General features: G+C 42.0%; 1 protein-coding gene across 1 annotated transcript in view; it reads left to right on the top strand.

The window, feature by feature from the left end:
* The window catches only part of PTPN3 (protein tyrosine phosphatase non-receptor type 3), a 1,427,127-nt gene that overhangs the window by 713,612 nt on the left and 700,363 nt on the right, over positions 1-13,152 (top strand). The window contains 2 exon segments of the mRNA XM_040432350.1: positions 4,607-4,779; positions 6,042-6,176. Coding sequence (XP_040288284.1) covers positions 4,607-4,779; positions 6,042-6,176 — 308 coding nt within the window.

A 13,152-nucleotide genomic window follows, 5' to 3' on the forward strand; every position in this document is an offset into this window, starting at 1 on the left:
TGTCGCCTAAGCGCACCTGAGAAAGGTGTTTCAGATCGACCACGTCCTCTTTCTGCAACAGGAGCTCCACCAGCACCACAACCAGACCCACGTCCCTTATTTGATGCCGAACTAAGAAAGATTAACTATATTAATTTCCCTGTCACGTATAAAGTGCACATGTATCTCACACCAAAAATGGGTATATGTCACCCATTACAACTAACAGATTAATTAATTTTTGTGTCAGGAGTACAAAGATTGTGCATTGTACCCACAAAAAATCACTATAGGTGACCTACAGAATTAACAGCCAGATTAATTATTATATTTCTGTGTGAGGGGTACAAAGATGGTGCATTGCACTCACAAAAAATCGCTATAGGTCACCTACAGAATGCCCTTGTCATGGACGTACTGAGACATACGGATGTCCCGGCGACAGTGAGTAGTAGGAGATCTGTGAGACTGGCAACACGTTCTTTGATTCACGATTTGTTTAACAAGATTGTTGGTGCCAATGTGTTCTCCAAATTGGACTTAAGGGGGGCATATAAACTGGTTAGGATCAATGAAGGGGATGAATGGAAGACGGATTTTAATACTCCTGAGAGGCACTTTTAGAATCTGGTCATGCCTTTTGGGTTGACTAATGCTCCTGCAGTTTTCCATCATTTTGTGAATGACATTTTTCATCACCTTGTGGGGAGGTTTGTAGCCATGTATTTGGATGACATTCTAATTTATTCTCCAGACGTGGAGATACATCAGGATCACATTAGACAGGTGTTACAGATCCTAAGACATAATAAATTGTACGCAAAATTTGAGAAGTGTGTTTTTGCGGTCCACAAGGTGCAGTTTTTGGGCTACCTGCTGTCATCTTTGGGTTTTCGAATGGATCCAGAGAAAGTCTATGCTGTATTGGACTGGGATCGACCCAAAAATCTGAAGTCTTTTATGCAGTTTTCGGGGTTCACCAACTTTCATAGAAAATGTATTCAGAACTATTCGACAATAATAAAACCCTTAACTGACATGACTAAGAAAGGGTCAGATGTTTTAGTGTGGTCTGATTCGGCACTGCGAACCTTTTCTGTGATTAAGGAATGCTTCTCTTCTACCCCTATATTGCTGCAGCCGGGTGTATCACAACCTTTCATTGTGGAAGTGGACGTGTCCGAGGTGGGGGTAGGAGTAGTTTTATCGCAGGGCCCGTCACCTGGTAAATGGCGTACCTTTTTCTCTAAAAAAAACTCTCTGCCGCAGAGAGAAATTATGATGTGGGTAACAGAGAGTTACTCAGCATTAAATTGGCTTTTGAGGAATGGCGTCATTGGTTGGAAGGAGTGATTCATCTGATCACGGTGTTCACTGATCACAAAAAACAGGCTTATCTGGAGTCAGCTAAACGACAAATAGTCTTTGTTTTTCACCAGATTCAATTTCACTGTCCCCTATCGTCCTGGGGTTAAGTACGTGAAGGCAGATGCCTTGTCACGTAGTTTCCCTGGAGGTGGTGATTTTGAAAATCCGAGTCCTATACTGTCGGAAGAGGTGGTGATAGCCGCTCATTAACCTGACCTAGAGACGCACCGGATTATTTTACCTCTGGAGAACTTCTGGATCTCTACTTCCGTTGCCCATCCCGTCCAGACCATGGACTTGCTTATCCATGGATTTTATCACTGATGTACCTAATTCTTCAGGAAAGACAGTTATTCTGGTGGTAGTTGATCGCTTTAGTAAAATGGTGCACTTTATAGCATTGACTGGCCTAACTAATGCTAAAACATTTGCACAAGTGTTGACAACATTGTGAAACTACTGATTTTGGAAGGTGTTCTGTACTCGATTGGGGGTACAACTGTCCTTTTCTTTGGCTTTTCATCCTCAGTCGAACGGACAGACGGAGCGCACTAATCAGAGTCTGGAGATTTACTTGAGATGTGTTGTCTCTGAGAAACAGGAGGAGTGGTCTTCGTTTTTGTCTTTGACAGAGTTTTCCATAAATAATCAGAGCCAGGAGTCCACTGGAAAGTCGCAGTTTTTTGTGGCATATGGGTTTCACCCGCAGTTTGGCACATTTTCTGGTTCAGATACTTCAGGTATCCCTGAGGAGGAACGTTTTTCGTCATCATTGTCATCTATATGGCGGAAAATTCAAGATAACTTGATGAATATGGGCAGCAAGTATAAACGTGTGGCTGACAGGAAACGTATGAATGGTCTGGACCTAAGAGTGGGTGATTCTGTGTGGCTGTCCACAATAAACATTAAGTTGAAGGTACCTTCTTGGAAGTTGGGTCCAAGGTTCATTGGTCCATATAAGATCACTGCCATTATTAATCCTGTAGTTTTTCGTCTTGAAATTCCTCATGCTCTGAAATTCATAATGTGTTTCATAAATCTTTGTTGAAGAGATATGTTAAACCTTTGGAGCCATCTTCCTTGCCACCCGCTCCTGTCATGGTGGATGGTAGTTTGGAATTTCAGATCACCAAGATAATTGACTCTCGAGTTCTCTGTAGATCTCTTCAGTATCTTGTTCACTGGAAGCAACACCTGGAGTTAAGGGGTGTGGCCATTTAAACAGAAGAGAGGATGTGGGTACCAACATCTGACGTGAATGCCAGTCGTTTGGTGAAAGCTTTTCACGGGTCTCACCCGGATAAGGTCTGTCCTGAGCCCAGAGGTCACCCGGAGAAGGGGGGGGGGGATACTGTGATGGACAAACCGAGACATACTGACTTCCCGGCGACAGTGAGTGGCAGGAGATCTGTCAACACGTGGTTTGATCTGACAGGTTTTCCTTGTGGATTAATTGGTGTCTGTGTTGTTTCTGGTAATGGCCACACCCCTTGCCTCCAGGTGTTGCTTATTTGGTCATTTAACCTTCCTTATTTATAGTTGCATTTCCCACTATGCTGTGCAGTTTATAGCTTCTGTGTCTGTCGATTGTTTGTGGTTGGATCTCACCTGAGTTCTTGGTGCTTCTATAGCCTCTTTGAAGTTAAGTCTTTCCTTTTCCTTTTTGTATTTTGTTTGTGGGTTCGGTGTGTTGCATTTCCCTATTGTTTGTATTAGGCTTGAAGTAGACTCCTGTTTGTCCTTCCTTTTGGAGGAACAGGTAGTCTCGTCCCTGCCATTAGTACCAGGGTCCTATAGGGCTAGATAGGACTCTAGGTATTTCTGTGTATGAACTCACCTACCTTTGGGGTCTGTTCATACTGGTAGTCAGTCAGGATTTTGGTTAGGGTTTTCACTAGGAGGTGTCCATCTTCCTTCCCTAGTTCTCAAGCCTGATTCCCTGTTCTCCTCTTCCCTCCTATGTTCGGTGTGGTGTTTCCCTCCCACACCGAAGCGTGACAGCCCTACTTTCATGATATTATATCACTGTAGCCTGAACTTTTTACGTTTTCCATAAATTTCACCTGAAAGCCAACTATCCCTAACTTTTTGTGAGTAGCGTATATAGCTTGTCTAGCTTTTTCATGGCACTGTATAAGTGTTTTCCAATTTTTTAATGCATAGTGCACTTCATTATTTACTTACAAGAATTTAGAAAATTTCAGAAATTGTATTCGACTAAATATGGTTTAAGTTCCATCCATGTAGACTGTTTACTGTTTACTTACGTGATAGTGAAAAAACTAAAAAACATTTTGACCATTTTACTACAGTAAATTTGTTTTTACTAAATTATTGATCATTTATGAAGGCGTCAGAGTGGGATAAAATGCAGGATTTTGGTTACCAACTCCACAGCTCTGCTTGCACCCGATATATGAGAGTTTGATACATATATGTCATATACCGATCCCTGAGAACATTGGCCTTATGACCATTTGTTTTTTTTAATCCTTGACCATTTTTAGTCTCCTAAAGGAAACCTGTCACCTACGGCAAGCCCTCCTAAGTATAGTAATATATGAATAATACTTCTTCCAATGCCGCCAGATCAGAAACTTGTATGTCTGTACTCTTCCTGTTGCTCGCTGCACTTTTGCCAACCAGAAGTGGAATGCATTGGGAGGACTTCTCATTCAGTCCTCTCTGTTATGTGCATGCGCTCATAAGTCCTTTGTATGCATACCAATTTGTGGAAGCACAGCACAGGTAAGTGGTGGCATCCACAAATTGGTTAATCAGCGTTCTAAACATGTATTAATATACTTAATTGGACTTGCAGGAGGTGATTGATTCCTTTTAACTAAAACTAATATGAATCCCAAATTGGTGAGTCTAAAAAAACAACAGAAAAAATAAGGCCTTGTACAATATAAAAATTAGTCATGGGGAGGTAAAAAAATTAATATTATGCCCCTGAGCAAATATAGCACCAACATCTCTGGCAGTTCAAAAGTTACATTTGGTAAGGAAAAAGTGCATTTGATTTCCTTCATTTTTCATAATTGAAAACTGTGTTCGAACATATCTGTTTGATACAGTTATTGCATATTCACATGAATATTTTGTAATTCTAATTATAAATATATTAATTACCTTTTTAATCATTTGACATTTTTATAGTGCAAATCACTGTCTTATTATTGATATTTTTATTCATCAAAATTGACTCCGGTTATCATGCACAATAATCATTCTATAAAAATATGCATTGCAGAATGAATTAAGAGATCAGATAATAGCCTTCAACATGCTGAACTACCGAGCATGTAAAAACCTTTGGAAATCATGTGTGGAACATCATGCATTTTTTCAGACAAAAAGATCACTACCTCGTGAAAAGAAACTATTGTCTAATTACTGGACCCTGGGTACAATTAACCACGCCAAGTGAGTATAGTTATCCTATTAGTATCAGTGTTTCTCTTGACACTACATATACAATTCATCCACCTTCTCACTGGAATTAGAGGTAGTAATACAGCGTACTTTATTGTAGTAATTCTATGCCCTCATTTATAAAGTATATGTTATCTTGCAGAGGAGTACATAGAGACCAATGATTACCATAGCAAACATCAGATCTCCCCCCCCCCCAAAAAAAAAAAAAAAAGGTTGACAACTTTTCTTTGCATCTGGCTTTGACCTTTTCTAAGGCTTTTTTTTAGCCATAACTCACTACTGCCTCCAGTATTGTGCCCGATGTGCTGCAACAATGTCTCCCCAAAAGTGAACCTAGTGGGCTATCCAGGTGCCTCTTAAAAGTGAGCTTGCTATGCTGTCACAGGTGCCTTGTAGTATTGTACCTGCTATCCCATCTCAAAAATGTTTCACCTCTGTCACTGTTCCAGTGTCATCCCACTTTTCCAGGGTCCGGCGCAATCCATGGGGAAGTGATTGTGAATAGCTAATTCCATCCCAATTCTTTGTTATTCAGTTGTATCTTACTTCCTATGTGAGCGGTGCATCCTCCTGGTGCCAGGTTCCTCCTAGCGCATGGCTGCATACCAACCATGTGCTCTGCATCCATTGGTAGTAAGCTACTCTAGCAATCTCATTTTTATGTTTATGAAGAGGTTTTCAATTTGAAATAAAACGTGTATTTTTTATTTCTTAAAACCACAGTGATTTTTGGTGAGATACCATTACCAAAGCAACACATTTGCCTGGCACAATTATCGGGAACCATGTAATAGGTCCCTTACATATGGAGGCATTTTTACTGTGGAGGATGCACTATTAATGAGTGAGCTCTAAAGCACCTTTTTACTAACTTGGAATCCCTAAGAGGGGACTTACACTTAGTAAAAGAGGTATATCTAGATATATCTAGTGATCTATGGGTGTTCTAGTGGTGGGTCTCTTGGTGATATGACGTGTCTTCTATCCTGTGGATAGGTGATAAATGTCTTTCATGGTACAACCCCTTTAATACGTGATAACTATTCTTGACTGCTGATATTGAAGTAGATTTGTCCTGGGATGAATAGATTGACAAAAATCATGTTTATATGATAATATTTTGTTTGCTAATAAACTGCTTGAATTTTTTATTTGTACTACTTTTGATAAATCTGCAATGTTTGTATGCAATAGACATTATTCATAGATATTTATACTTTTTTATAAATATCTAACATTATTTCTCTAAGATCTGCCAGCAGTCAGCTTTGCAAAAAAGTGATAGGTGGTATGGTGTTAAACCCAAATTTAAGGAGATCTTTGTCTGCGGAGCATCTTGAAACAAAAAGCCTTCCTTCCCGTTCTCCTCCTATTACACCAAATTGGTAAGTAATCACTGTAGACAATAATGTTTGCTTTTTTTATTGTTTTTATTAGGTTTTTTTTTTCACCTCCTAAAAGTAATTTGAGAAAAAAGAATTGTGTCTCACACCATCAGTAATCAATGAGACAGGTCACAAGTATTTGTTAACTGCACACATTTCATTTCTTGTGTACATTAATAATAGTGAAAACTACTAAATACTATAATTAATTAGATTGGTTGGCCTCCAACCCCTGCTAATCAGCTGTATGAAGAACCTACAGTACTTTGTGAGTCACCCCAACCATTAAACGGCTCAACACACTATATTATCAGTGTGTGGTTCATAACACATGCAACACCCCAATAAAAGAACCACCACAACACAATCAAATGCCAATATAATCATAAGCTTTATTAGTACATGTCAAATAATATAATTAAAATCAATCATATAACAGTGACATGCATAAACAGCAAAAAGAAGAAACACTGAGCTGGTTGTAATCAAACAAAAAACACTGACGGGCCCAAAATATTTAAAGGAAGCACATCCCTCCTCCAAAATTAACAGATAATAAAGTGCCAAACTTCGCCCCGAACCAGAACCCCATTGAAGTCAATGGGGACCCAAACTTTTTGGCACTAAAAAGGCTGTAAAACAGCCCAGGAAAGGGCTAGAGGGCTGCAAAAGGCAGCAAAATGTAGGTAAATCCCCTGCAAACAAATGTGGATAGGGAAATTAATTAAAATAAAAATAAAATAAATAAAAATTAACCAATATCAATTGGAGAGAGGTCCAATAGCAGAGAATCAGGCTTCATGTCATAGCAGAGAATCAGGCTTCATGTCACCCAACACTGGAACAAGCCACTGTCAGATATTTTTAGGCCCCGGCACCCAGACAGAGGAGAAAGGTCCCATAGCAGAGATTCAGGCTTCATGTCATAGCAGAGAATCAGGCTTCATGTCACCCACCACTGGAACAGGCCATTGTCAGATATTTTTAGGCCCCGGAACCCAGACAGAGGAGAGAGGTCCCATAGCAGAGATTCAGGCTTCATGTCATAGCAGAGAATCAGGCTTCATGTCACCCACCACTGGAACAGGCCATTGTCAGATATTTTTAGGCCCCGGCACCCAGACAGAGGAGAAAGGTCCCATAGCAGAGATTCAGGCTTCATGTCATAGCAGAGAATCAGTCTTCATGTCACCCACCACTGGAACAGGCCATTGTCATATATTTTTAGGCCCCGGCACCCAGACAGAGGAGAGAGGTCCCATAGCAGAGATTCAGGCTTCATGTCATAGCAGAGAATCATGCTTCATGTCACCCAACACTGGAACAGGCCACTGTCAGATATGTTTAGGCCCCGGCACCCAGACAGAGGAGAGAGGTCCCATAGCAGAGAATCAGGCTTCATGTCATAGCAGAGAATCAGGCTTCATGTCACCCAACACTGGAACAGGCCACTGTCAGATATTGTTAGGCCCCGTCACCCAGACAGAGGAGAGGTTCATTCAACTTTGGGTTGCCCTGCAATATAATGGTAAAATGAAAATAAAAAAGAGGATTGAATGAGGAAGTGCCCTGGAGTACAATAATATATGGTTAAGGGGAGGTAGTTATAAATATCTAATCTGCACAGGGGATGGACAGGTCCTGTGGGATCCATGCCTTGTTCATTTTTATGAACGTCAGCTTGTCCACATTGGATGTAGACAGGCGGCTGCGTTTGTCTGTAATGACGCCCCCTGCCGTGCTGAATACACGTTCAGACAAAACGCTGGCCGCCGGGCAGGCTAGCACCTCCAAGGCATAAAAGGCTAGCTCTGGTCACGTGGACAATTTGGAGACCCAGAAGTTGAATGGGGCCGAACCATCAGTCAGTACGTGGAGGGGTGTGCACACGTACTGTTCCACCATGTAAGTGAAATGTTGCCTCCTGCTAACACGTTCCGTATCAGGTGGTGGTGCAGTTAGCTGTGGCGTGTTGACAAAACTTTTCCACATCTCTGCCATGCTAGCCCTGCCCTCAGAGGAGCTGGCCGTGACACAGCTTAGTTGGCGACCTCTTGCTCCTCCTCTTCCTTCGCCTTGGGCTTCCACTTGTTCCCCTGTGACATTTGGGAATGCTCTCAGTAGCGCGTCTACCAACGTGCGCTTGTACTCGCGTATCTTCCTATCACGCTCCAGTGCAGGAAGTAGGGTGGGCACATTGTGTTTGTACCGGGGATCCAGCAGGGTGGGAACCCAGTAGTCCGCACACGTTAAAATGTGGGCAACTCTGCTGTCGTTGCGCAGGCACTGCAGCATGTAGTCGCTCATGTGTGCCAGGCTGCCCAGAGGTAAGGACAAGCTGTCCTCTGTGGGAGGCGTATCGTCATCGTCCTGCGTTTCCCCCCAGCCACGCACCAGTGATGGGCCCGAGCTGCGTTGGGTGCCACCCCGCTGTGAACATGCTTCATCCTCATCCTCCTCCACCTCCTCCTCATCCTCATCCTCCTCGTCCTCCAGTAGTGGGCCCTGTCTGGCCACATTTGTACCTCATTGTTACCGTTCACCACAATAAGAAAAAAATTATTTGGCCCAATGTATTGAATTCAAATTCAGGCCTTTTTTTTACAGGCACCTAACACTATCTGGCTATCTACTTAGGTACCGTATTACACTAATACAGGCACAGCAGTAACCACAGATTTAGCTGAATATAAATTGTAGGCCTAGTATTTAGGCGGTGGTATACGTTTACGGACAGAATTAGACTTGGAGATGCACGATAGCGTTTGAAGTTATTGAGAATGACCCTATCCGCACCTTCAATCTAATATACCCTTTTATGGATAGATTTAAACTTGGCCTGATACAGCAGAAACCACTGATTTAGGGAATTGCTAAGTTGGGAATTGTATTTCAACCCAGAAAAAAATATATCTTTTGCCAGACAGCAGACAGTATTACAATTGGCTAGCCACAGCTGAAACACCAGATTTAGGGTACTGCTATTTTGGCAATTGTATTTCACCCCTCAATAAAGTGAAATGAAGGCTTTGCATTTACTGCCTTCCTATAAGTAGGAGGAAAAAAGGAAAAAGGGAATATCAAGTTGTATATCATATACTTATCCACCCCTTCTGAATGGGTGGAATCTAAGGTCAGATAGAGGCTGACGTTGAGACAGATTAGTTTTGACCTCATTATCAGATTTAGTCCTTAAGCAAAAATTATCATATCCAAGTTCAAATACTGTAACACTAGTAACTGGAATTATGTCATTAGGGCAGGTGGTACAGTTAGCGCCAGTGCATAAATGGCACTCTGTAGTATACAGGTGAGGCACTGTGTTGGGTTCTGGAGCCTACAGTATGTTTTTATGCTCCCTTACTGCAATTATATCTTGGGAGCCTATAGTATGTTTACTTGCTCTTATGCAATTATATTTTTGCCAGCCGTCTTTAAAACCACCACTGCATCACTAACAAAATATCAATAATTGCTTATGTATATATACATTTTTTGTTTCTGTTATTTATTAATAATAACTGGTCTCATTTTCTATAACCATTACTTCCTATAGTTACTTCTTTTTACATCTATTTATGCCATTATTTAGCATGTTCGTCCTGCTGATGTTGGATAGTATTATTAGGCTCCAGGTAGCCAATCAACAGGCTCCTGTATATACATTAAGTCAATAACTTACTCCTGGGTGCTGATGGGATGTGTGTCCCCTGTATCCCTCTTCCTTGCACTAGAGGATTTGGAGTTGGTGCGCAGCCCTGTGCGCAGTGAATGTGCGGCCTCTTGCGATAGCCGGGGCATGTGCGCATGCGCGGCTGGGACAGCGCGCCTATGATGACGCTTGTAAACGGCGACGGCGGCAGCTCCACGATACGTGATGTTTACCTGATGGCTATTGGCTGTAGCCACTACCAGCCCTCCGATTGATAGGCTGCCAGACCTGTCAATCGGAAACTATACTATTTCAGGCTCCGGTTCTTTGAGGTCAATCATTGCTGCCCATTACCCCTGAGGAAGCCAGTGTTACTGGCGAAACATGTCGGGGGGCAGTGTTAGGTTTTAATTAGCGGTCACTCCGCCACTGTGTATTAGTCCTTGAATATCAGTCCGGATGGACTATAGGTTCCACATTGTTAATAGTTGGCATCCTTAGGAGATAGTGTTGTTTAGTTCACGTCGGCACTATCTGTCAGAAGACAGCTAGTACTTCTAGTCGCCTGGTGTCTCGTACACCACAATACATTTTATAGGCTTATTAGCAAGGTTACTAGAGTTAGATTCAGTTAACACTTGCTGACGTGATAGGGCAAACGATTGCCCGTTCCCCTCTTGGGGCTAGGGATTGTGCATGTTCCTCTCCCTCTCTTCTCTCCCCTCCCTACCTCCTATAGTACCACGAGCCAGCATTATTAACAGTGGCAGGGTGACTGTGTTTTTAATGTCCTAGCTACTTTTTTGTTTTCAATGGTCTGTACAACCAAGAACTTCGGTGTTCTATGCACACTATTCTGTTTTTAATGCATATCGAATAAAAGTGATATATTAATTTGACTTGGGCCAAGATAGGTTTATTGCCTACTTAGGCATTTGTAAATAAAGCTAATATTAACCCTGCCCTAGTCTGGTCCTTTAGTTATAGACCCCTCAATAAAATAGCAAGCACAGCCAAGCCCCTGATGTAGGATATAGCAAAAAAAACAAAACACACTATTGATGGTTAAATGTACTTGGTGGCAGCTTGTGCTGGCGCACCACAAATGGCCGCCGATCACCCCAGAAAAAAGTGACTGAAAAACGCTCTGGGCTGCCTTAAAACAGTGAGCAATTAAATAGCAGAGGTTGAATGATACACAGCTGTACATCGATCACTTCAGTAATTAAATCACTGCCTAATCTGGCCCTAACAGCAGCAGCTGCATCCTATCCCTACACTGATCAGAGCAGAGTGACGTGTGGCGCTACGTGACTCCAGCTTAAATAGAGGCTGGGTCACATGCTGCACTGGCCAATCACAGCCATGCCAATAGTAGGCATGGCTGTGATGGCCTCTTGGGGCAAGTAGTATGATGCTTGTTGATTGGCTGCTTTGCAGCCTTTCAAAAAGCACCAAGAAAGCGCCGAACACCGAATCCGAACTTTTACGAAAATGTTCGGGTTCGGGTCCGTGTCACGAACACCCCAAAATTCGGTACGAACCCAAACTATACAGTTCGGGTTCACTCATCCCTAGTTATAGGGTCTCAATACCGTAAAAAAACTCTTTCATTTTGTCCCCATTCATTGTCTCCACATACACACAGTTTTAACCCAGGTTTCCATAACAAGCAAGCCATTTTTATTCACTTCAGGACCCTGCCATTTTTCACCTCAAGGACCAGGCCATTTTTTGCAAATCTGACATGTGTCAATTTGTGTGGTGTGAGTTGTGAGGGGTAGCTCTCTTTCACCGGGGTCACGCTCACAGATATCTTCACAAACGCATTTTCATGTTCAAACTGTGCTTTATTGTGGCAAAAGCACAAACATAAACAGTACTAAATAAAATCCTGCCCATCTGGGCACTAACTAAAGCATAAGACGTGTCTCTCTGACTCACCTACAGTATCTATCACAGTTCACACACTGTTCCAGGCTGCTGCACGGTCAGAATATCTCCCAGCCTCGTGGTCTCTCAGCCTTTCCCAGCTGAGACCACACTCACAAAGCCTCACCAGACCTATGTTTGCACACTCCCCTCTTACTGACACCCTGGGAGGTGCTTTATGCCAGCCTGAGTACCTCCAGTTGGTCTCACCTGTGGTGGAATATGGGTGTGGGCCGCACTATCCACCCCTTCCTTGCCTCTAACCTGTGTGAGATCTGTCACTGTCTACTCAAAGTGGTGATAACTTTAAAACGCTTTTACTTATCCAAGCCATTCTGAGATTTTTTTCTCGTCACATATTGTACTTCATGACAGTGGTAAATTTAAGTCAAAATATTTATTTTTTATTTATAAAAAAAAAATAAAAAATTACCAAAAATGTGAATAATTTGCAGTTTTCAAGTTTCTATTTCTCTGCTTTTAAAACAGATAGTGAATTGATACCTCCTAAAATAGTTATAACTTTGCATTTCCCATATTTCTACTTCAGGTTTGGCACATTTTGTAAATGACATTTTCTTTTTTTTGGGACATTAGAAGGTATAGAAGTTTAGAAGCAAATCTTAAAATCTAAGAAAATTTCCAAAACCCAATTTTTAAGGACCAGTTCAGGTCTGAAGTCCCTTTGTGGGGCTTACATAATAAAACCACCCATAAATGGCCCCATTTTAGAAACTAAATCCCTCAAGTTACTCAAAACTGATCTTACTAACTTAGTTAACCCTTTAGGCCTCTTTCACACGAGCGTCGCGTGTGAGGGCCGAACAAGATGCGAGTGCGTTGCGGAAAAATGCACGATTTTTCCGTGATGGACCATGTGATGAGCGCAGTGATGTCATCAAAGGTCCTTTAGCTAGGTCCTGGAGAAAGTAGAAAGAAGAGGAGATCCGCTACGTGACCAAGTGTATGGGGTGAGTTAATTTGTTTATTATTTTTGACCCCTCAATGGACATTTTACTAAGCATTCTGTATTAAGAATGATATTTTTTTCCCTTATAACCATGTTATAAGGGAAAATAATAAAGATCGGGTCCCCATCCCGATCTTCTCCTAGCAACCATGCGTTAAAATCGCACCGCATCCGCACTTGCTTGCGGATGCTTGCGATTTTCACGCAGCCCCATTCACTTCTATGGAGCTTGCTGCAATTTTCACGCAACGCACAAGTAATGCATGAAAATCACTGCTTATGTACACAGATGCTGTAGGATATAGCAAAAAAAAAACAACACACTATTGATGGTTAAATGTACTTGGTGGCAGCTTGTGCTGGCGCACCACAAGACACAAAATGGCCGCCGATCACCCCAGAAAAAAGTGACTGAAAAACGC

Source organism: Bufo bufo, chromosome 5 (genome assembly GCF_905171765.1).
Source record: "Bufo bufo chromosome 5, aBufBuf1.1, whole genome shotgun sequence".
NCBI classification, from domain to species: Eukaryota; Metazoa; Chordata; class Amphibia; order Anura; family Bufonidae; genus Bufo; species Bufo bufo.